The 23,662-nt window shown below is 45.8% G+C and overlaps 1 protein-coding gene across 1 annotated transcript; it reads right to left on the bottom strand.

The window, feature by feature from the left end:
- Positions 1–7,001: 7,001 nt before the first annotated feature.
- Positions 7,002–22,657, bottom strand: LOC144941047 (beta-1,4-galactosyltransferase 2-like). The gene is made up of 7 exons (XM_078867471.1): positions 22,597–22,657; positions 18,404–18,748; positions 16,042–16,280; positions 14,916–15,103; positions 10,418–10,540; positions 8,569–8,673; positions 7,002–7,179 (listed from the first exon to the last, which is right to left on the bottom strand). Exons 1-7 carry the CDS (start codon positions 22,655–22,657, stop codon positions 7,002–7,004), a joined length of 1,239 nt encoding a protein of 412 aa, XP_078723597.1.
- Positions 22,658–23,662: the final 1,005 nt, after the last annotated feature.

Raw genomic sequence — 23,662 nt, 5'->3', positions numbered from 1 at the left:
CACAGATGGATTTAATAATCTATTAGCAAAACGCTCCTTCGGAGTGGGCAGGTAGGAACTTGGTTGGACAGCACATTCGTGCGATCCGTGTCACGCGGCGCAAGCTGCGTGAGGCGGCGCGTCACGTGGTGCTGAGCCCGCCCGAAGCGTTCTATGAAATACAAATCGAGGGCGTGGCTATGCACGACAGACAAATAATCCCTAGTGGGCAGTGTGGAACTGTTGTTCCTACCTGTATTAATTATATCACCTGACCATCTTGTAGTCGAACAAGTAGCCAGCAAGATTCAGTTTTCGAAATGAGTTAATGGTTCAAGGGCCGACACGAAATGACTTTTGAGTTTCTCAACGATGACTTTTAGAATGCAGGGAGTTTGAGGCAATTCGTTCCACAAGCGCAATATTATTTTGTATAGAACATTACTACTATGATGACAATGATGACAACGTGCTCCTGTGTTACCACTAATGGGCAAAATGTTATTACGTGAAACTAAACTCTTGAAAAAGAAATGCCATGGTAGTATTTATGATGAATACCCGGGCACACTCCACATTCCTCAGTGCTGTAATATTACGATTTTAGAGATTTAATTAACAGTATTAGACAATATTATATTATTGCCATCATCTTCATCATCGTTTCACGTGCCCCTTGAAGCGTTGCTTGGCATCAGACAAGGATCCCCAAAAACGTACGAGCCACTTGGCATACCTTCGGGAATCCGCAAAAAGTTTATTTTCTGTGCTTTTACACACACGCAATCGTTTTCACCCGTGAAAGCGTGAGTTTAAGACGACTCTTCATACTATACGCGATCGCAGCCCTTATTAAACGGCACATTTTGTAATGATTGTGTCACGGTAAAGTATGCTTTGCATAAATACTTAACTTTTTGTTTTCAAATTGCCGACAAACTTAACTGTAATAGAATGCCTGCAACATAAACTCTAAACGCAGCTCTGATGCAGAGCTCAGATAATTACTTCTTGTCTTTTTTTGCTCTTGCAGTTGTAGAGGTGTTAGGGGAGGGCGAACAAACACACCAGGGGTGGTTGTGCCCGCACGCGGAAGGATGCTTACATCCACGTCCGCACCGTTTAGCCTGGGGGGCTAAAACGGCGCTGTGATCCCCCACGGCCCCACCCCTCGGTGGGGGAGTTGCTATATAAGGCGGTGAGCCGGAGGGCTCGGGTTTCAGTGTTTAGCTTAAACCAGCGAAGAAGGAAGACCAGCTAGATAGGCCCTGGGACTCCCCTGGATCGCCGTCCTTCTAAGGACCGACCAGGGCAAGCCAGTGGCGTGGCCCCGAGAGCACAGAACCGATGCTCTTGTAAGAGCCGGTCTGGGGACTCAGGGTGCCATAATCCCAGCTTGGCCAGAGCTGGGTCAGCTAGCCTCCCCTAGCTCTGTAGTGGAGGACCTGGGAGTAGGCTAGCCGGGATATAGATTGTGGGGTTCCCTGTTAGACGGGTGAAGGGGCCGATACCCCTTCGAGTGTTGTATATCTTGGCCTGTATATAGTGGAACATTCAATAAATAAGTGTTCCTCCGACTACGTCGTCCAAGTCTCTTTGAACCTACTATACAGTGACAGTTAAATTATTATAATTTACTTTCTATAAATTAACTCCATTGGTTGAACAGAAGGGCAATTTTAGATATGAAGTCCGGCGCAGGTCGCAGCTGGGCAGGGTAGCTCTCTAAAGTATTCTGGGTTGTTACCGCGTGTTCTTTGGTATGTGGTCCGACGTTTCACTCCACGTTCCAGAAGCTTCTACACGTATTGCTTTAAATTCAGTGCAGCGAAACGTCCGACAATGCCGAACTACACTTTGTACAACCCAAAAGCACAGTTTATAACACAACGTTTGTTTTTAGTTTGGCATTCAACAAGTAAAAAAAAAATAAGGATTAAGCCCTACATATGGTGATAAAAAAATAATGAAAAATGGGCTTTGATAAATCTCACACTGGCCAGAAGTTAAAAAAGTTGTGCCCAGAAATGTCTGGGCAAAAACGTTAACTGTCAACCGTGTAATGTTTATTTTTACGTGTCTAAGGTTACACAGAATGTATTTTAAGAACACACGTATAGGTTTTGCTGTGATGTGGCACAGCAGATCGTGTGTACATAATTAATCAATAGAGCAGCATATGGTTTTAATATTAGTTCATCTTATTTATTCCTTTTTTTTACTTTGACATAGTGCACGTCCAATTGTAAAACCTGTCAATAAATTGCAAGGATACCTGGTCACCTTACACTGTATTGTCAAAATATTTTTACATTGATTTATCTGCTTATCAATCTATACACAATATTCATGTAAACCTGGCATTTGCAGAAGTTTACACGTGCAAATGTATTGCTTGTGTAGTACCGCGTTGTCATTAACAAGATGTGAGCAACTTAACCGTCGAAGAATAAAATCCTTTGAAAAGCTTTTTTCCAGTTAATATAATGTTGTTTTTTCCCCAAAATGATACGAACATGAGCTGATGATTTCTATGTTATTGTTACTGTCATTTAAAAATCATGTAAACAAAGTGAAATAAAACTAATTATCTTGCTTTCACAAGCTAGTAATATACCAACATGCAAAACACGAAGAGCTTTCTCAATTAATGCAATGCATTCCAAGGCCATACATAATGAAAACGTTTAATAGAATAACAGAAATGATAGCTGTATTTGAATTTCCAATCTTACATCAGAATAGGGAGCTACGTTCAGAGAAAATTGCCCGTTAAGAGAAAGCTCGTTAAACGATCATCGTTTTCCCATTGACTCCCGTGTTAAAAGATGAGTTACATTTCAGCCTCAAAATGTTCCACTTTCGAACACATTTTAAACGTGAGAAATACTAATTACAATTTTTAAGTAAAGAAATAAAACCAACAAATCTAACACTTACCAAACATTAATAACCATAGTGCTTGCAGGTGTGTCTGTGCTCAGTGTCTCCAATGAATTAGCTCCTCCACCCAACCATTGCAGTGCTACCACGCGGCCCCCTCCCCCACACGACGAATCACGCGTGCAAAAAGCACAACACAGCAGGTAAACAAATAGCTGCGGGCTGCAGTAATGCCCCCTTGCCGCCACGTAGCCCTCGGCAAGGTAAGGTAAAAGTTAAACGGTAAAAAAACAAGACTACCTTTACCCTACCTTTTACCTTACCACAATACAATCGCTCTACCCTACCTTGTACCCTTTAGCAGGTAAGGTAAAAAGCAACGAGCCTACCTTTACCCTACCTTTTACCCTTATCCCATACAAATTTCCCGATTACAGGGAAATTACTGGGGTACAACACATGAAAAAGGTTTATAACGATAAATGCTAGGTAGAGCGCTTTATACATATAGAATACTCTCGAATCGGGCGTTGAGGCTATCGACGACACCGTCCTCTATAACCTCCTCGTCCCAGTCGTCTTGGTTGATGGCGATCTCATCAACAACCTGATCAAGTTCGTCATTGACATCGTCCTCGGACGAACGACAGGCAATAAGATCCTGCGCCGCTCCGGCCCAGTTAGACGGAACCTTCAGGCAGCCGACGTCCTGACTTCGCTGCCTGGGGCGAGCGCGTTGTGCTTCTTGAGGTGGGCTTTCCACCCCGACGCGTTCGTGTGGGTGGAAAACCACTTGCGGCAGTGCATGCACTGCCGCTTCCCTTGCTGTACATGGGGGTCACCCTCCATCCAATCGTGTGTGTGCTCCCACGGGAACGCATGCCGCTGCCTCTTTCGATTGCTGTTCGCAGCAACCTCAAAAATGCCTTTGCTGGCATCCTCGATCTCATCCTCTACCCCAAGAACGTGGTCCGTCTCCATCTAGTCCGACATCAATTATCGCAATTTATAATGGAGGCCACGGACTGTGCCACGGAGCTTTTAGCTGTAAACAATGTACTGTATTTACCGGGTAATTATTCGCGCTACCTTTACCCTACCGGGTAATTATCTTCGAATGCTCGTTAAGTGAGACACGCCTGTACTTAAAATAATAATTTGTGGCAATTTTGTTTGGCCATACTTTATCACACCGGTCATGATGGGTGGGTGAAAGAGGAAGGGCAGGGTGAGGACACCTCAGGACCTCTTCAGATATCACTTGTCATTGATGTCAGGCATGACGTGAGATCCAACTAAGGTTGCTGCGTTCATGACCTCCAGGCCAACACTCACCCCCACTAAAAACCAGGGTGTATTAATTAAAAAGTGTACGATGGCGGTAGTAATTTTTTTTATTTTACTACTACTACTACAGCATTTTAAAAGTAACTAAAACATTGAACTTTCAGGGATTTATCATTATACTTCTATTCCCCACAAATAGCCCAAGAGTTTCTCCCCAAGATTCTCGCATTTAAGTGGACATGTGCGCCGCGTAACCCAAGCATGGCTCCCTGCCACAGAATCAACGCCACGCCGTCGTTACACCACGTCACAAAAGGCAAATGAGATTCGAAGCTTTTGTGACTGCAGGAATACTCTTTGGTTCTTTTGATAAAGTCACGTAGAAAATATTATTATTTGATTTTATTTTCTACGTGACTTTACCAAAAGAACCAAAGAGTAAAAGGCAAATGCTGGTCCAGCCGACATCCAGAAACTGCAGACCGATCTCCAACCTCACGTTCACGTCTGGGGTTGTTGAGAAGTTGGTATCCCATCAGATCGTCACATTCCTTGAACAACACAACCTGTTTACAGCTTCAAAATCTGCCTACAAGGAGCATCACTCAACAGAGACTACTCGAGTCTCAGATGCTCTGTTAGCCAATTGACTTGGTCGACTTGTGGGCGCTGCGGTTGCGAGATGTAAACTTCCTTGCCTGGTATACAGGAGGCCGTGGATTTGATCCCCACCCTGATGCCTGTATATTTGGAGATTGCATGTTCTCCCCGTGGTCGCATGGATTTTCTCCGGGTCCTCCAGCTTTTCCCTCCCCATTTAGAATCAACGTGCGTTTGGAGTATTTGGCTGCTACAAATTTCCACGCGATAACCCACTAAGTTGAGCTATCATTTGTGATAGCCAGGTCGCTTCTGAAAAACAGCTATATAGCCGAGTGGGCTTAACCCGGTAAAAAAAATTGTTTAGTTCAATAGTTTAGATATGTCCGCTGCTTTTCACGCGGTCGACCTCAAAATTGTTCTTCAACTTGTCTTCACGCATCGTGGATCGATTATTTTCCTCTGGCAGCAGACCCGGACTGCAGGCTTTGCTGGTCAGCAGTCAACCAATTTCAGTCCTCCATTGTGGAACACTGCAACGAAGTGTTGCAGGTCCAGCACTGTTTATACTTTGCAAGGCTGACATCTCTAGTCGCTCAGTGAGACGGTCTTGGTATTCCACTCGAAATGCTGACATCAGGTAGCTTTACATTTCATGATAAAGCCGCTTCATGTGTCGCGTCGTTACCTCACCTTAGCTCGTGCATTGAGAACATCGAACCAGTTGATGTCATTACATCGGCTAAAGTTAAATGCTGAGAAAAGCCAATTCATCCGGCTTAGTATCAGGTAGCAACTTGTTAAAGATCTGCCGCGGATTATCACCCAGAGAGGCACAGCCATCCCAATGTCTACTGCCGTCAAGCGCCTGGGAGTCGATCTTGTTCCTGAACCGACATTCGCTGCACACATGCAACATTTGGCTGGCAGGTGCTGTTACCAACTTCGGCGGCTGCTCACGGCACGTCGTTCATTGACTTTCGATGCAGCCAAGATACCAGTCCACGCGTCCATCACCAACCTTGTGTACTCATGTTACAATGTCTTCAGCTAAGCGCGGTGCCGTCCATCTGCATCCACTCTGGGCTGTCCTCAATTCGACGAACATTGTGACAAAGTGCACTGGCTGCCAATTAAAGCAAGGGTCGACTACACGCCCTGCTCGTTCTTTGTATGTATGTATGATGAACTTCTTTAGCACCGTAAGTAGCCAACCGTCCTCTTCGTAGGTGCAGGGAGAAGAATCCAAGCTAAACACAAAAAGCAGTTCTAAAGTATTTAGTTTTCAATCTAGATTTAAAAGTGCAAAGGTCCACAAGAATTTGCATCAATCTTCTCTGCATTACCCGACGGACGTGTGCATGACAATGCACACAATCGTAAGTCGTCATCTTCGTTTGCCAGTACCACGGTGACTTGATTGTTCCATGCACTTGGACGGTGAGATTTAGACCACGCAGCGTCGCTGTCAGTGATTCCATAAACCTGGAACTCGCTACCGCTGCACGTTAAAAATTGTTTGCAAACATTTAACGAGTTCAGTATAAAATGCAAGACTTAACAATTTCATAGTGCTTACAATGCATAAAAAAATTCACACTCATGATAACCTAGGTTATAAGAGTTGCACGTTCGCAAAAGTACAGGATTCATGTGAATTAATTTTACGTTCGGATGATTTACTAATAATTTCCAACTACACTTAGTAAGTTTATTGCAGTCCATAGCATAATATAGGCAGGATATTTTGAACAGTTTGACTAAGTGCAAGCAATTTAATCACCCCTGGATAAAGCTAGATGTAAAGGTGCCATCCAGAAACGGTTCGACCTCGTCATTTCTGACGACGTGTCTTGGAAGAGGTAGAAGTACCCGCACTTTAGCCCACCACACACGCCCGGTGGGGGAAGGGCGGCGGGCTGGGGGGGGAGGGGGATTTTTAAAAAATGTGCCTATTGTTTCAACTGCTGCACTGGGAGATAGAACAGGCGATGGTGCTCTGAGCCCTGGATGTGTGCTCACTAATTCATGAATCTCTGTCCCTCACTGTCGCTATGCTTGTCAGTGGTCATGAATTCAAGTGTTGGCGCAGTGCAGCGTATCGTTCATTTGTAAAAAAGCACCAGTTTTAAAAAACGCATCACCGTGAATTACAGAACAGTCGGTCGTCGATTAAAGGACCACCCACACTGCCACCCTCTGTTTGCCCCCAGGAGGAAGCTGTGCCCTCCGACACAGAATGGCTTGGACGCTCAGTGGCCTTGTCGCTTGTTGCGGTGCCCCCACACTTGATTGCCCGGCGACCGCTTGCCCACCTCCACGATCACCTTGGTGTACAGGGGCCATCGCTCCGCCTTAATGAGCTTGTACTCCAAGGTGTTGATGCCGTCCCTCCACATGGTAAAGGCCGTCTTAGTGATTTGCCAGCTCCTGAGTGCAGGGGTCAGGGGCAGATAACATCAGGGGAGCAGCCAGACGTTTTTTGGCGCATGGTGCGAGAGCAAAGCATGGTGCCATCCTTGCACCCCCCCCCCCCCCGCAACTGCTACAGCAGTGAGGACACCACCCCCATCAAAAACATGAGCCACCAGTCGTTGCTGTTTGCCTTCATCGATTCACCGAAACATTTCAACGACGCCACCCCCCCCCGGAGGGGTGACCAGGGCTGCCGCCCCACCCTGACCCCACTCCCACCCACCACACCCCCGTCTGCCCAACCAACCCCACAGCTGCTACGGCATCGATCAACATGACCTCAGCGGCGGCCTTAGGCATTATGAGGTCAGCACCAAGCAATGTGTTTCATGGCCACGTATGAGAAATGGAAGTGGCAAAAAGTTACTCTGTTGAAACGGCCATGCTTTTGAGAGAGCGTCTTCCAATTCGAATCGGCCTTGCGGACGTGAAACGTTTAAAATGTAATCCGATGCAATGACGAGCACCTTCACTGTTTGCGGTATATTTTGTTATCATGACTCTAGGACTACACCCATTATAAACCAATAATACCGTCTGTATTCAGCAGCTTTCCCCTCTTTCTTCCTGATCACGATCGCTTGTGTTGTGATCGAAGCGTCCAAGTTTTTTGTTTATTTAATATTTATGTTTATTAATTTGTACCTATCTACGTGACTCTACCGAAAGACCCAAACAATATTTGTTATCGTGATGTTTTCCAGACGTTCAGCGGACGCGTGGGTTGTTGTACCGTATTATGGCTCCAACGTCTATGCTTCTTACCTTTACCAGATAGAGTAAAATTGCTCTCCCGTTCCACATGGGCATGGATAGCCCCTCATCGAAGCAGCGGATTGACATAGGACTTTACATGTACATACGTGAAGAGGTGGCCATTTTCATCAGTGGCACAAATCGTTTCTGCATCCCAGCACATGGCACATGGGCCACAGTAGACTTCGGTTTCACTGGAGATGTTGAACTTTAAGGGATACCAATTTCCTTTCATCCAGTGGTGGATTTCCAAACAAGCTGTATGTCCGTGCGCACACCGCCGATTAACACGGTTGGCTACGTACGGTGCGAAAAGAAGTTCAACATACATACGCACACATTCCTGTTTAGCAAAGTGCGCACTCTGGTACTGCTCAAACTGCTTTAGATGTATTCAAGACACTCCCAGAGTGTTGCTGCAAAAATGTGTTCAACGTGTGTCCGTGTGAGATCTGGAATTTGCCCGATGGGAACGCACAGATTTAAACTTGTCCTCACCCCACTTTTGACCAAAAAGCTCTGACACAAATGCCCGAATGATTATTGCCTTGCATGCAGATATTGTGCGTCATGTAAAGGGAGGCTCACCGGAATGGGTTGTTTTCATTGTGAGCGTCTCGATCGTGTCGAATCATTCTGTACCTCCCAATCGTCATGTCAGGACGTGAGATGTTCATTCCCACTTTTCTGATCCTAGCACACAACGCAGCTTCACAGCTTTACATGTCAGCATTACACACAATAACATCCCTCACATTGCTGTGTATATCGTCTTTGCAGAATTGTTTTTGAATATCGCAATTTCGTCCGTAATAAATTCCCTTTGCCAAGCCATTCTCTCACAGTATTCCCACGTACTGGCACGAAATGAATATGAAATATTGATGGTCCATGAATCGAATTGGTGTTTAACAGTCTAAACACACGCATCTCACTACAGACTCACCTGAATTCATAGCCAAAAAATACACCTGCCCTTAAAAGGATCGAATTCTCATCATTATGATCAACCATGAACAATTTCTTATACAGCGACCGGTATTTAATAAAACACCAAACGCTTGGTATAATTGCATCTAGTGTTAGTAAAAGTCCATTGTCAATGTTACCAATTTCTCCATGCTGATGTTTCACAAAATACGTGGAATGCGCACCTGCTTTTCACAGGGAGTCCATGACACGAACAAAATAATTTAAATAATATAAATTTGGATTAAATTTAGAATATTTAAATTATTTATGCGACTATTAATATCCACGTGATAGGCCACTTTGTTGAGCTATCATTCGTGGCCAGGTTGTTTCTAAAAAATAAGTGAATAGCCCAGTGGACATTACTCTGAAATAAAAATAGTTTAGTTTATTTGTATATTTTTGTTTCAGTGATTTGTTTACCTTTCCTATACTGTCCACTCCCATCGTGTATTTGCATTGTTTGTGGTTGTCACGTTCTCACCCGCCCCTACTGGACATCTGTGAAAAAGAGCTTTATAGCTCATCGGATTCCTCCTGCAGTCTAAATAAATATTCTGATTCTGAACCCGTATTGTGCATTGTGGTGCGTACATCTCTTGGAAACCCTGCCAAGTTGTAAGGCTGGTGCCATCGATAGAGGTAAAAGTTAAAGGTGCAGCCCTGCATTTGTTGGCTCATGCCGCTGCTGCTGCAAAAGGGCCTCCACTATGTGGAGCTCCAGAGAGCCTCGATGGAGTGAAATCGACCCACTCTTTACACATCGGACAGACGTCTTGGAAGAGGCAGGAGTACCCACACTTTAAACCACCACCACTACAGGCGACCTTCTGATCGGAAAAAATTGGTGCACCCATGCGTACTGCTGGGTGGACAGAGTTTGGGGGATTTAGGATAACTTGCACCATCGGTTCAACTGCTGTGCCAGGAGAACAAATAGAGCCAGCGACATCTGCGTTGAAATCGAGTGGACTAACCAGTACATAAATGGCAGAAAACTCTGCTGAGAGAGAACTTTTGATCAATTATCTCAAACATCATTGAGCCATTTTACATTAAAACTTTGGCCATGACCTTCTTTTGTTTTAAGTCAGGCCTCAGAATGTCTCTTTGTTAAGCAATGTTCTAAACTGGCACGGCTAATGAGAGGGGGAAGTATGGTGTGTCGTTGATCCCTGCACAATAATTTGTCGAGCAGGCTGTGATGATATATGGAAAAGTTGCTTATAGCATTAAAAGCCACCTTGCAGTGAGTGGTTCTTAGGGAAAACGACTTTATATATGTACAATTTGTTATCCTAATAACTATGAATTTGAAGTGAATGTTTGTACGAATGCTCTTATACATTATAATTATGTAAATGTTGAGCCCATGGTCTAACTTGAAAGGAAAGAGTTTTAGCATTGTGACGTGTGAATGAGACACAAGTGTGGTGTTTCAGAACTCCGGTGCGTCCACTCTCACCTATTATAGATGTCGTCATCCTCTCCTCCCCAGCCCCAGTAATTATTGGGAAAGCCATTTATCTTCTCAAATTGTTTTTTAGTGAGGCCAGACACTCCGCCAAAGCACTCTTTGTACGGAAGACTGCACGCAAAACACAATCATTACATTCCTTGAAATGTGGCTCGTAATGAAACAACAATGTTGGTCAGTTCACGTTGGTGAAGCAAGGCAGAAATTATTCAGGGATCACTCGCCACTCATGTTAACCGTTGCCAGGAATCAAACTCAGGTCGCAGAGCATAAAGCACACTGTGCTAACCAATGTGCCACAACTCCACCCCCAACATATTTCATCATGCACAACATTGCTTAATATTGTTATCCCTAAATCCTAAATTCCTTTTTTAAAAGAACAAGAATATAAATAATGCCATTTAAGTTTTTAAGCTCCATATTTACCAGTTATGCTTATGACTAAATCAGCAGTGAGATCGCAGAATCTCAGCAGGGTTGAGCTTTGATCGTGCTTTGACGGGAGACCACCATGCATAGCAGGTCCTATAGTCTGCTGCGGGGCAACACTGTGGGAAGCAGATGGCAATGTAGCAATATCCATTGTTGTACTGTACTGTGCTTCTATGTTCCTGTGTTCATGTTTCCCACTGGCACCAACTCGCACTGCCGCAGCGTGGTGAAGTGTGGTCAAATTACTCCTCCTTGACCCGCACGGTGAGAGGAGACCATCATCCAACAGTGGATTGACAAAAGGCTCAAAATGCACACGTTCGTCCATTGAGACCAGGGGCCTCTTTGAAAGGAGAGCTGGGATTAAAGGTTTTCGGGGTGTCGGTCTCACATCTTTACATTTCCCCCATGGTTCCTTCGCAAACATGCGTGCGTTCTCAATTGCGAGTGCATTGCCACACTATATTACTTGGATCACATCTACAACACGGTGGATTGACAACAGGGCTGTTTGATGAACGTTATTTCGTTAACTGCCGAGATGTTAGCTTCGTGGTTACTTTCACAGGGCTCCGTGTTTTAGCAACAGAAAATGACCGGATTGTGCCTTGTCGACAGACGCAATTAGAGAGGGACATTTACTCTGCCGTGTTGTCAAGCCTTTGGCTATTCTGAACACAGACTGCCGTAGAACAGGATTTTTTTCTACCTCTGTTTTTTTCTTTTGAAGTTGAGTTTGTGACGTTTTTGGGTTGGGTCTCATACTTTGCAGAAACGTAGCATTAAGTATCATGCATGTCCAACTACAGGCCCACTTGTCGATCCACCATGCAGGAGGGGGAGGCAAATTGACCATACTTCACCACACTGGTCAGTGAGGGTTGGTTAAAAGTCGGGGGGGGGGGGGGGAGTGCAGAACAATAGTGGATTTGCTGTACTGCCCTCAAATGCCCACATGGCCTACTATGTCTGTGTTTTGTAGTTGGTGGTCGCCCATCCAAACACTATCCAGGCACAAAGCCTGCTTCGCTCCAAAAGTCATTTAGGGTTGGGTGCATTCTGGGTGATTTTGGAAAAGCATTATGTAGCACATTTAAAGCTTGCAACAAAGTTATTAATGGTATATACTGTATTTCTTATGTGACATTAACTAGTCCTTTGTGAATCTGCTGCAACGTGTCGGTCATTTTGACCATACTTCACCGCGCTGGTCAACATGAGTTGGTGAAGAAGTGGCTCATGACCCGTTTCAGATCCCAATCACCACTGATGTTAGCTGTGGCCAGAAATCTAAACTCAAGGTCTATAGACATTTACAAAGTAGGTGCACAATTCAAGTGTATGTGTGCGCAAGTGTGCTCACAATGTGCCTGCGTAAAAATATACATTCGAAAATAACAGTCAATTTAAACCACGTGCAATCAGCCTTAACACCCACGAGGGCTCGTGAGATAAACGAGTCGAAGACGCACGGCCAAAGGAGAGAACACATTGAAGACGACGACCACAGCAGAGACGGAGCGATAAGATCAGTCGGTGGGCGGAAGTGAGATGGGCGGTAGCGGCATTGGACCCTGAGGAATGGTCATGGCATAGGGAAGCCTTTATCTAGCAGTGGATACGACGCATAGCTGAAGAACATGATGAGCATGCATAGCCTGCATGTATTGATGCATTAATTAGTCAATTTTTTAATATATATTGTGGTCATTATTTCATATACATGTAAGATATTTGTTACTGTTTAATTTGGGTAAAAGTTAACATCAACGTTTATTGGGAACATTCATTCAGAATATCATTGCAGAAAGGACCTATTTCAAACCAAACTTGCCTCTCGTACAGGAAACAAATTCCTGAGATGAACAATTTATCACTCTTATCACCCTCAGCCAGTGTAAATGCACCGCTGGATAAATACCTCTCAGACTGCCACCATCCTTCAAGGTGATGCAATGCGACAATCTATCCCCACTCCTGCAAAGGGACCGATCTCATTAATCCACTTCGTCGGTGGTTAACCTCGCGTGTGCGTTCTCTCCTTCGGCTGTTATTCCATTCCAGGTGTTGTCCATTGGCCATCATTCTTTCAATGTGAGGTGTCTTTGTCAATGCCCACTTAAATTTCGATTTAAAGTTTTCGTGACTGCAGGGATTCATCTTCTTGGTTCTTTTGGTAAAGTCACGTCGAAGGGAAATAATAAAATAATAAAAATAAAACATGATAAAATAATTCTCACGATATTTCGGCCACAACGCAAGCAGCCGTCCTCAGGTGAAGAACAGGTCTGTCGGAAAGACAGCGTCTGAATGAGCACCACCAGGCTTGGCAGCGTATATTTAAGCTGGGTTGGAGGGGGAAGGGCGCCTTGACAAAGGCATTTGCATATCAAGAGGAATTTAGCATAATTATGGGAAATGCAGATATGGGATTAGTCACTACTTGTGGAATGCGTAGGAGGTGGAGGGGGGGTTTCAAAGTCATATTATTCCCGTGCATTATGCAGGATTAGCAGCATCAAAGGGAGGGAGTAGGGTTAGCAGTAATAAAGGGAAGGAATTTTAATAGTAAGGAGCTGCAGCAGCAGCAGTTTCAAGTGGTTGTTTCTGTATGGTGGGAGAAACAGCTTGGCAGATAGTGCGGTCAGAGTATCCGTTCATCTTGAGGGCCCGATGTACATGTTTTAATTCACTGGCCAGGTGGTGTTGGTCAAATATGCCATGAGCTCTGTGGTATAGTGTTTTGATGAGATAATTATTTTGAGCCGGGTGGTGGTGGGAATCAGGTTTCAAGTGGGAATCTGTGTGGGTGGTTTTCCTGTAGACAGAATGTCCCAATGATCCATCAGGTCTCCTCTCAAATAGAACATCTAAAAATGGTAGTTTGCCATCTTTCTCCACTTCCATGGTGAATCTGATGGATGGGTGTCTGGAATTGATGTGGTCCAGGAATTGGTTCAATGCTGGGAGGCCATGTGGCCAAATGACGAAAGTGTCATCCAAATACCTCTTCCACAGGGAAGGACATAGGGTGGACGTCTGGATGGCGTTTGATTCAAACTTTTCCATGAACACATTGGCTATCACTGGTGACAAGGGGGAGCCCATAGGGGTACCCTCATTCTGTTTGTAGAAGGTGCCATTCCAGGTAAAATGAGTGTTGGTGAGGCAATGCTTAACCAGCGCAGGTACATCCGAATTCAATCCATGTTGGACCAAGTCTTCAATTATTGTTAGGGTGTCAGGCACTGGGACTCATGTCCATTCCCACCAAATTATTTTCGTTAAATCCTTTAATTGTGTATGATTATGATGGTTAAATATGCGAAGACGCTACTCTTTAAAATGAAAACGACAAGGTTAATGTACACATGTGCAGAGATGGCTGTCAGAAAATAATAGAAAAATCTGTTTTAATTTCGTTTCACAACAGATTTTAAAACAAATGAGTCAAAACAACGAAGGGCTTTCTCACGCTTCTCCCAATTCTTTCGGTGCCATGATTAAGTGTCTCTTATGCACAATGACTCCATCTGAGCATGACCCAACAACGGAGGACCACAGATTTGTGCCAACGTGCCTGATCTTAGCTAACAAGCGTTGAAGAAACCCCCGTATAAAGCTCTTCTCCCATGTGTCTTCGGGTCGTACTACAGTGTGTTGTTCGGCACGATATTCGACGTTTTTCTCCACGTGCTAGGAACTTCTTTGGAGAACTATCCAGCACGATTTAGAGCTATTCAGCAAAACCACAAAAACCTCTCTAAAATATGGTGGCCTACGCAATCCATCAAGTCTGAGACCACCATAAATGCAAACCCCAACACAAGAAGCAAAGCTTACTTAATTGCTTGCCCTACACAGTCGAATAAACTCTGTACATTTTCACGCCAATATCTGTGAATGCTTGACACGTGGCTCAGCCGGCCCGAAGTGGGTCACGAAGGACTGGAGTCGGACTGCAATGGATTGAGATAAACTGTTGTGCAAAAGTTCTGGTCGAGAAAGGCTATGATTGGCACAAGCCTGGAGGCTCGTGCGGCACGCGTACCTGAAGTTGAACTTATCGACAGCGACGGAGAAGTGCCGGGGGTTGTCGTAGCAGCGGTAGAGGTTGCGGTCGTCCATGGGCACCAGGTCGACGTCGCTGAAGATGAAACAGTCGTAGGGGGCGTCCTTGAGGGCCTCCACGTAGCCGATGTTCATGAGCTTGGCTCGGTTGAACACCCCCTCTCCAAACTGCAGCCATCGCATGCCAATAATCCAGTTTTCCAGAAAATGCATGCCTTGCAACTAAGCTTTACGACTATAGCTTTACAATTTGTGGTTTAAGACTGCAGCTCTAGAACCGAGGTTTAAAGCGTAAATTCATGAGCTTTGTCTGTCTGCACGTCAGTCTGTAATGTGTGGTCAAAACAGTGCTCGTAACTATGATCCAATAGGAGCAAGACTTTAGTATGAAGTTGTGTTGTGTTAGAGACTTGCCCGATTGAAAACTGGCCAAAGTGATCAAAGGGTTTCCCAAACTCGGAGACACAAACCAAAAGGACCATTTGCAAATATGCAAATTAATTTTGTCCTGACCACTACCTGTCAACCTCCCTCCTGCGAATGAAATGCTTAAAAGGACAAACCCATTTCGTTGGAAAGTATTGCATAATCCATGCATATGAATGATTGTCTTCCTTGATTATATTTTATTTTAGTGAAACACCTCCACATTAGAATGACCAATTTATAAGCTCAGTGCTCAGAGGTCAGAGGTCTGAGGTTGCACCACTGAGACGCTGGATTTGAATCTAGGTATCAGCCACCCATGATTTAAAACGGATTTTCGAGAGTAACAAGTTGATGGAATTGATCATCTTAGCACGGTCATATAAAATTGATTAGATTCCAGCTCTGATCATGAAATGTCGTGGCTTGACTAAAATGTGATTACCATGTCTCTATGTATCAAGGTGGGTGACAAAGTGCTGTCCTCAATGTCAAAGAGATCCGTTACAGAGATACTGCGATATGTCCTTCTAGGAACCGTTCTCTAACACCGGTCTGTGAAGAGGGCAATTGTTTTTTTTCTAACAGTGACCAAGTGACTCAACTAAAAGCAGAGTGAGCAATTGAATCAGCTGGACGGAGGAGAGGGGGCAATTGAATGTTGACTACATCTCGTGTACCTGGTTGATGATGTAGACACCATACTCTACGCGCTGCCGCTGGAGTATTGGGTGCAGGTAGTAAAGCCAGTGCTTGAGGTGGTCATCCCGGTGCCGGAAGGGGACGATGATGGCCACCTTCTGGCTAGGGATGCAGTTCGAAGGGCGGAACTGGCCGCCCAGCTCCACATTCGGATTTGATTTCTCTATCGCTTCCAGACTCTGCGGCGTCTTCACAAATGAAACATTCATCGCCCCCACTGTCAGGAGAGAAAGACAAACACACAGATGTATTGGTCTGTACCTATGTAAAAAGATTTAAACAACGGTAAAGGTGCTGCCCTGTAATTATTTGCTTATACTACTGCTGGCAGAAGAGCCTCCAATCGAGGAAGCTCCAGTGCTCTGGAATTAACAAATCGGTGGCGAGATGTTAACTACCTCGCCTGGTGTATATTTGGAGCTTGTGTGTTCTCCCTGTGGCCGTGTGGATTTTCTCCAGGTCCTCCGGTTTTCCCCTCCACATGTAGCAACATGCGTTTAGAGTATTTGGCTGCTGTAAATTTCCATATGATAAGCCATTTAGTTGAACTATTATTTGTGCCTTGGTCGCTTCTAAAAAAACAACTATACAGCAGGGCTGAACGATTTGGGGAAAATAAATAATTGCGATTTTTCTGACAGATATTGCGATTTGATTTGCGAATATGTTTTTAAAAGTCAAGCTTCAGTTCAATATTCACTGTGATGGAGCATTGCCACATTATACCATCAAAATATGAACTGCTCTATATATTCTAATGCAAGGATGAGAACTTAAAAGATAATAATTGCTCCCAAATGTATTTATTTAAATGTTTTAATTGAAATAGAACAATCAAACATAGAACAATTGTTCAATTAAATAAATAAAGTTTTAATAATTAAAAATAAAACAATTCCAATAGGAAAGTAATAGGAATTTTCAAATCGGAAAAAATCGCAGCCTTTGCGATTTGCTAATCGCATTGTTTCAATACTCTTTGGTTCATTCGGTAAAGTCACGTAGGTATAAAATAAAATAATTTAAAAATTTCAAAGAACCAAAGAGTATGATTCCTGTAATCACGAAAGCTTAAAATCACGCATTGTTTGAAATTGCGATTTCGATTTGAAATCGATTAATCGTTCAACCCTACTATGCAGCGCAGTGGGCTTTACCTGATAAAATACAACATTTTGTTTATGTTTTAGTCTATGGAGAGCATCTTGACTCACTATATACTACACTGGACAGACGTCTTGGAAGAGGTGTGAGCACTCACACTTTACCCCACCACACGTGACCTTCTGATCAACTAACTGTGATGTACCCATTAACGAATATGTTGTGCTTATTGTTACAGGGTCTTGCGTTACAAGCGACAAATGACTTTGTATTCACATTCAAATGTTAGGACTCTCACACATATGGATCTTAACAAAAGAAAGATTCTTAACATCCATGTTAACATAGTCAATCTCGCTCCTGTGCGTGATATGATCTTATGACTCCGTCTCCGAGGTGGATCGTCCTGTTGGGCGCGTTTGTGAAAGAGCTTCAAAGCTCATCGGATTCCTCCGGTATAAATACACATTCCGACTCTTTGGGTACCAATCCGTCACGAGCCTCAAATTTGGCCATCATCGCTTCTAGCTATGTGTCCCGGTCCAAGCCCACTGTCTTTCCTTCATAGTCAATGTGATGTGCAGTATCTATCTAATTCTGTGCGCTCACCATTGCGCCACCGCTCCCCACACAAGAAAAAACAAGATATAAACATCCCCTGCTATTGGGACGAGTGTCCTGTTAGCGAGTACCTGTTCAGGGCCCATAGGGCGAACTCGGGGGTGGGTGGCCGGTACCACGCCCGGCCGCCTTCGTCGCCCCAAAGCTGATGTTTACATACCGTACTGGGTAATGATTTTATGGTCGCGTCGACCTATACACATACCGACACAATCAGAGGATGTCTCGTATACGCAAGACGAGGATACCCCATATAGCCTGCACCAGACTGTAGGGCAAAGTTATGTTTAGTGAGCACCTTTGAAAGGCACGGCACACGAGGGGGTGGGGTGGCCAGCACCACGCCCGGTCGCCTTTGTCTCCCTAGTGGCGATCTTTACACCCCGCAACCAGGTACTCATTTGAGGCCGAGTCAACCTAGGGGTGGCTCAGGACCGGTTCAGATTATCGTCACCTGTGTCGGCCGTGAGCCAGGAATCGAATTCTGCTCACCGGGGGTTCGCAGCGCGGCACGCGAATCCCGCACCTCCGACTAGCACGGCTGCTTTACGCACGGCGCAAACGAATTTCAACACCCGTCATCTTTCCACCACGGCTCCCCACATATACACTCACACAGGTGTGCGGGTCTGTCCGGGCAGGGAACCTGTCTTGGCGCTTGGAGAGGGGTCGGGAACTGTCGAAATCCGGGAATGGCGTGTTGCTCCGTGAGACCTTGAGAAGCATGTTCCAGCTGCTGCTGCTGATGAGTCTGAGCCCGAATGAACGTCATCACCTGCTCGTGCGCCTTCGTGTAGAGCACCAACACGAAGAAGCAATTGGCTCCAAACGCCACGATAATCATGCTGGCGAGTCGCTTCTTCGTTGCGCTGTACATCGCAGCGGCCAACTTCTTCTTCCACACCCTTGCACACGGGTTCATGTACCGCGACGGGGCTTGCGAGACAGCCAAGCAAGTAGCTTAACCGACTTCACCGACTCATCCGATGTGCATTACGACCGGGCTCATCGGCCGGAGGCAAATGACTCGGATAGCGATTTGCTGCCGGCGAAAACGCAGCGCCAAAAGCCTCCTGAAATTCTCGCCGATTTGGACGCGCAGGTGAACACGGGTTTGTTGTCGGCGATACAAAGCGGCTTGGGTAACCGAACCCCGCCCGTCGGTGTATTCTAACCAAATTGTTAATGTCGGCTCATGTGTCCGAGACATATATAAACGCGCACACACCTTTCTCTATTGGAGTTGTCCGCCCACGCGCTTGTGACACGAGTTTTCTGCTGTAGCGACCTGATTATGATGATTGTGGCAACTTGTGGGGCATGTTGGTCGCAGTGGCTGTGCGTATAACAATTTCGCCTCCTGATTTTGCAATGGGCGTTCCCAGTTTAGTCAGAGGCGGCGTTTAAAGGCGGTGAGCAAAGCAAGCAAAAGAGAAGAAACTCAAAGGGGCTTCGGATTCATGAAAAAATAGTAGTGGACAAATGATTAGCTGAATGTCAAATGTTTAGAAACGTAACCAGCAAATTAACGTTTAGAATGCGAAGTGTTACCTCGTCTTAGTCTTGTCTGCATCTTTGTACTCATCTCGCTGCATCTCTATTCGTGTCAGCATTTCGATAATCTCACTAAACTTTTACACTATGAGATCTCTTTTACCAGTGGCAAAATATAATAGTAGGTTTTAACCCTTTTAAACTGGTACAAAACTGACACCTTTATTCAAGGCATCATGTTTGCAATTACCACAACACAAGTAGTCAAAAAAGCAAACAAAAAGAAGCAACTCTGATAATGATAATAATATGCACTGTCCTTGAAGTTGATTGGTCCACACCCGAGACGGTTTTCTTTAGAGCCTAGTCCCCATTGGTGTTGGACCAGATGACACCAGAAGGCGTACAACTCAAACACAGTGCAATATCAGAGTATTGAGAGCTCGGGGTAAGCATTTACACTATGAGATCTCTTTTACCAGTGGCAAAATATAATAGTAATTTTTTACCCCTTTAAACTGGTACAAAACTGACACCTTTATTCAAGGCATCATGTTTGCAATAACCACAACACAAGTAGTCAAAAAAGCAAATAAAAAGAAGCAACTCTGATAATGATAATAATATAATAATTATCAGAGTTGATTCTTTTTGTTTGCTTTTTTGACTACTTGTGTTGTGGTTATTGCAAACATGATGCCTTGAATAAAGGTGTCATTTTTGTACCAGTTTAAAAGGGTTAAAACCTACTATTATATTTTGCCACTGGTAAAAGAGATCTCATAGTGTAAATGCTTACCCCGAGCTCTCAATACTCTGATATTGCACTGTGTTTGAGTTGTACGCCTTCTGGTGTCATCTGGTCCAACACCAATGGGGACTAGGCTCTAAAGAAAGCCGTCTCGGGTGTGGACCAATCAACTTCAAGGACAGTGCATATTATTATCATTATCAGAGTTGCTTCTTTTTGTTTGCTTTTTTGACTACTTGTGTTGTGGTTATTGCAAACATGATGCCTTGAATAAAGGTGTCAGTTTTGTACCAGTTTAAAAGGGTAAAAACCTACTATTACTCACTAAACTTGTATGTTCTTTTTGTCTCAATCTCTTCTGTCATCTCACTCGGATTTTATAGATCGAAAGGGGAGCCCTCTACAAATAAACTAAACGATTTTATTTTATTTTACAAGGTAAGGCCCGCTGAGCTATATAGCTCTTTTTAAGAAGCAACCTGGCCACAAATGTCCACTAATTGGCTAATATAAGAAATGTGCTTAATAAAGTGAACGGTGATTTGCACGTGACTTTACCACTGATATAATTGCTATGAATGCTATGACTAAGGTCCATTATGGCTGAGGCTGTATAAACGTTTAATTTACATATGTTCGTGATCTACTATTTTTAAACACCGTTTTGAATTTGTGTTTCAGCACTCTTGTTTATCCTGTTTGCAGTGAGTTATTGGCGTGGGTTTCATGTAATTATTTTGACGTTTTTGCTATTGTTATTTTGCACAATCTCATCCTGCAATTGCCACCACTGCGAGGTGGTTGTCATGGTCACATAGTTGCCTAGCTCTACGGGGGCCTTACCAGTTGAAATAAAGTCCTTGTCTGATAATTTTTAAAGATAACATTTTAAGCATTTCCTCTCCAGTGTTTCTGCAAAAACCACGTCTGCGACACCTACAATATGGAGATGACACGCGTAAAGAAGCATGGAGAGACGCATGCTTTGACACCGACAAGAAGACAAACACGTGTATAAGAAAACGAGCATAAATCATATATCCTGTAAAGGGATTTTGACCTGGACAGGGCAGACACATCGCGATGATGGACTGAAAGGACAAGACTGGTGAACTAAGTGGCAAACTGCTCCTCATTCATTGAAATTGATCGAGCAAGCCAGGATATTTCTGGACATACACAACACGTAGAAACACCCATGTCTGTCATTCTGTGACTCTGTGACTAATGCGGCACGGATTGGTTGAAGTGTGTCACGTGACCGCGAGCAAGCAGCCAACCAGAGGTGCACCCCTCCCAAACATGTACGCCCCCGGATTGTTTGAAGTGCGTCACCTGACCGCGAGCAAGAGACGGGTGAGTGAAAGTGAGACAGAGCCATGCTCTGTCCACTCCTGGCCTGGGAGAGAGCCACGCTATCTCCACTGCTGCCGTGAGGGAGCCAGACGCGCTCTCTCCACTGCTGCCCTGAGGGAGAGCCTTGCTCTGTCCACTGCTGCCCTGAGGGAGAGCCACGCTATCTCCACTGCTGCCGTGAGGGAGCCAGACGCGCTCTCTCCACTGCTGCCCTGAGGGAGAGCCTTGCTCTGTCCACTGCTGCCCTGAGGGAGAGCCACGCTATCTCCACTGCTGCCGTGAGGGAGCCAGACGCGCTCTCTCCACTGCTGCCCTGAGGCAGAGCCGTACTCGGTCCGCTGCTGCCCTGAGGGAGAGCCGCGCTCTCTCCACTGCTGCCCTGAGGCAGAGCCGTGCTCTGTCCACTGCTGCCCTGGGGCAGAGCCGCGCTCTCTCCGCTGCTGCCCTGAGGGAGAGGCATGTTCCGTCCGCTGCTGCCCTGAGGGAGTGCCGTGCTCTCTCCACTTTTGGCCTGGGGGAGAGCCGTGCTCCGTCCGCTGCTGCCCTGAAGCAGAGCCATGCTCCGTCCACTGCTGCCCTGAGGGAGCCCCATGCTCTCCACTGATGGCCGCCTGAGGCTCGCGCTCCCGGGGTGAGCTCCGTCGCTTTAAGATGTTCTGTGTTCATATTTTGTTTGTTGCGATTGCACCCGATTCAAGAGCCGCATGGCTTACAGGGCTATACCTAATCAATGAAACTTGAAACCTAAGACCCCTTAAGAGCTTCCAAAAAATCCTAACAGTTTTTTCACTGATTAATAAGTGATAGCTCTTAGAAGTGAATGTCAATATCACAACTAAAGTTTACATACATTTTCATTCATTCACATTAAAGTGACATCGCGGGATCGTCAAAAAGGTATGTAGAGTGAAAGTTTTAAGTGAAAGCCGCGTAAAGCTGCTCTTATTCGACTTATTAAAAGTCCTCAAGTACAGCGAAGCTGTTAACATTGTTTTATAGTTTTTTAATCGTAATTCACTATCAGCCGTACATCTGATCGTCTCTCAAGCCATTAGCTTAAAAAGTAGTTGAAGGTAAGTTCTTTGAAAATTAAACCTGACAAACAATGCACACGGTTCTACATTAGTACTGTAGTTTTTGGGGTGCTTAAATCCACTGCTGGATGAAGGCCCACCGCACGCTGTACGAGTGGATCGTAAGGGTTTACTTGACCAGTATGTTGGGGGCCGCCGCACGCGGTGGTTGTTGGGGGGCGCCATAGGCGCCATAGGCGCCCCCCAACAACATAGTAGTCACATAGTCACTTTAAGATGTTTTCTTGTTCATGTTTTTGTTTCATGTTTTTTTTGTTACGGTTGCACCTGATTCAAGAGCCGAATGGCTCACAGGGCTATACCAAATAAATAAAACTGAAAAAAATGTGGTGCATCTGTCAGTCAACCCATGGCACCTGGGTCTGTGCCATGATCCCTCTTGTCAGCGAGCCCTTCGACACTTCACGTGGCCTCGCAGTTTACCTGGACTGGCACACGCGCCATGGTGGCGATTGTTGTTAGGTCGTGAAGTCCCCCCCACTACTTTCCCCGCCCCCCCATACAGTCCCCCCCCCCATACAGTCCCCCCCCCCCCATACAGTCCCCCCCCCCCCATACAGTCCCCCCCCCATCCCCCCACTACTATCCCCACCCCCCCCCCCCCATACAGTCCCCGCCCTCCTACAGTCCCCGCCCTCCTACAGTCCCCGCCCTCCTACAGTCCCCGCCCTCCTACAGTCCCCGCCCTCCTACAGTCCCCGCCCTCCTACAGTCCCCGCCCTCCTACAGTCCCCGCCCTCCTACAGTCCCCGCCCTCCTACAGTCCCCGCCCTCCTACAGTCCCCGCCCTCCTACAGTCCCCGCCCTCCTACAGTCCCCGCCCTCCTACAGTCCCCGCCCTCCTACAGTCCCCGCCCTCCTACAGTCCCCGCCCTCCTACAGTCCCCGCCCTCCTACAGTCCCCGCCCGCCTACAGTCCCCGCCCTCCTACAGTCCCCGCCCTCCTACAGTCCCCGCCCTCCTACAGTCCCCGCCCTCCTACAGTCCCCGCCCTCCTACAGTCCCCGCCCTCCTACAGTCCCCGCCCTCCTACAGTCCCCGCCCTCCTACAGTCCCCGCCCTCCTACAGTCCCCGCCCTCCTACAGTCCCCGCCCTCCTACAGTCCCCGCCCTCCTACAGTCCCCGCCCTCCTACAGTCCCCGCCCTCCTACAGTCCCCGCCCTCCTACAGTCCCCGCC

The sequence above is a fragment of the Lampetra fluviatilis genome, chromosome 24 (genome assembly GCF_964198595.1).
Source record: "Lampetra fluviatilis chromosome 24, kcLamFluv1.1, whole genome shotgun sequence".
Lineage (NCBI taxonomy): Eukaryota > Metazoa > Chordata > Hyperoartia > Petromyzontiformes > Petromyzontidae > Lampetra > Lampetra fluviatilis.
The sequence above is the reverse complement of the archived record's forward strand: the minus strand, read 5'-3'. Positions and strand labels throughout refer to the sequence as shown.

Coding starts and splice junctions, on each gene's coding strand:
- LOC144941047 (XM_078867471.1), bottom strand. CDS start 22,657: ATGGCGCCTATGGCGCCCCCCAACAACCACCGCGTGCGGCGGCCCCCA. Junction 18,749..22,596: donor GCCCCCAACATACTGGTCAA/GTAAACCCTTAC, acceptor AAGTCGGTTAAG/CTACTTGCTTGGCTGTCTCG. Junction 15,104..16,041: donor GTGTCTACATCATCAACCAG/GTACACGAGATG, acceptor CGATGGCTGCAG/TTTGGAGAGGGGGTGTTCAA.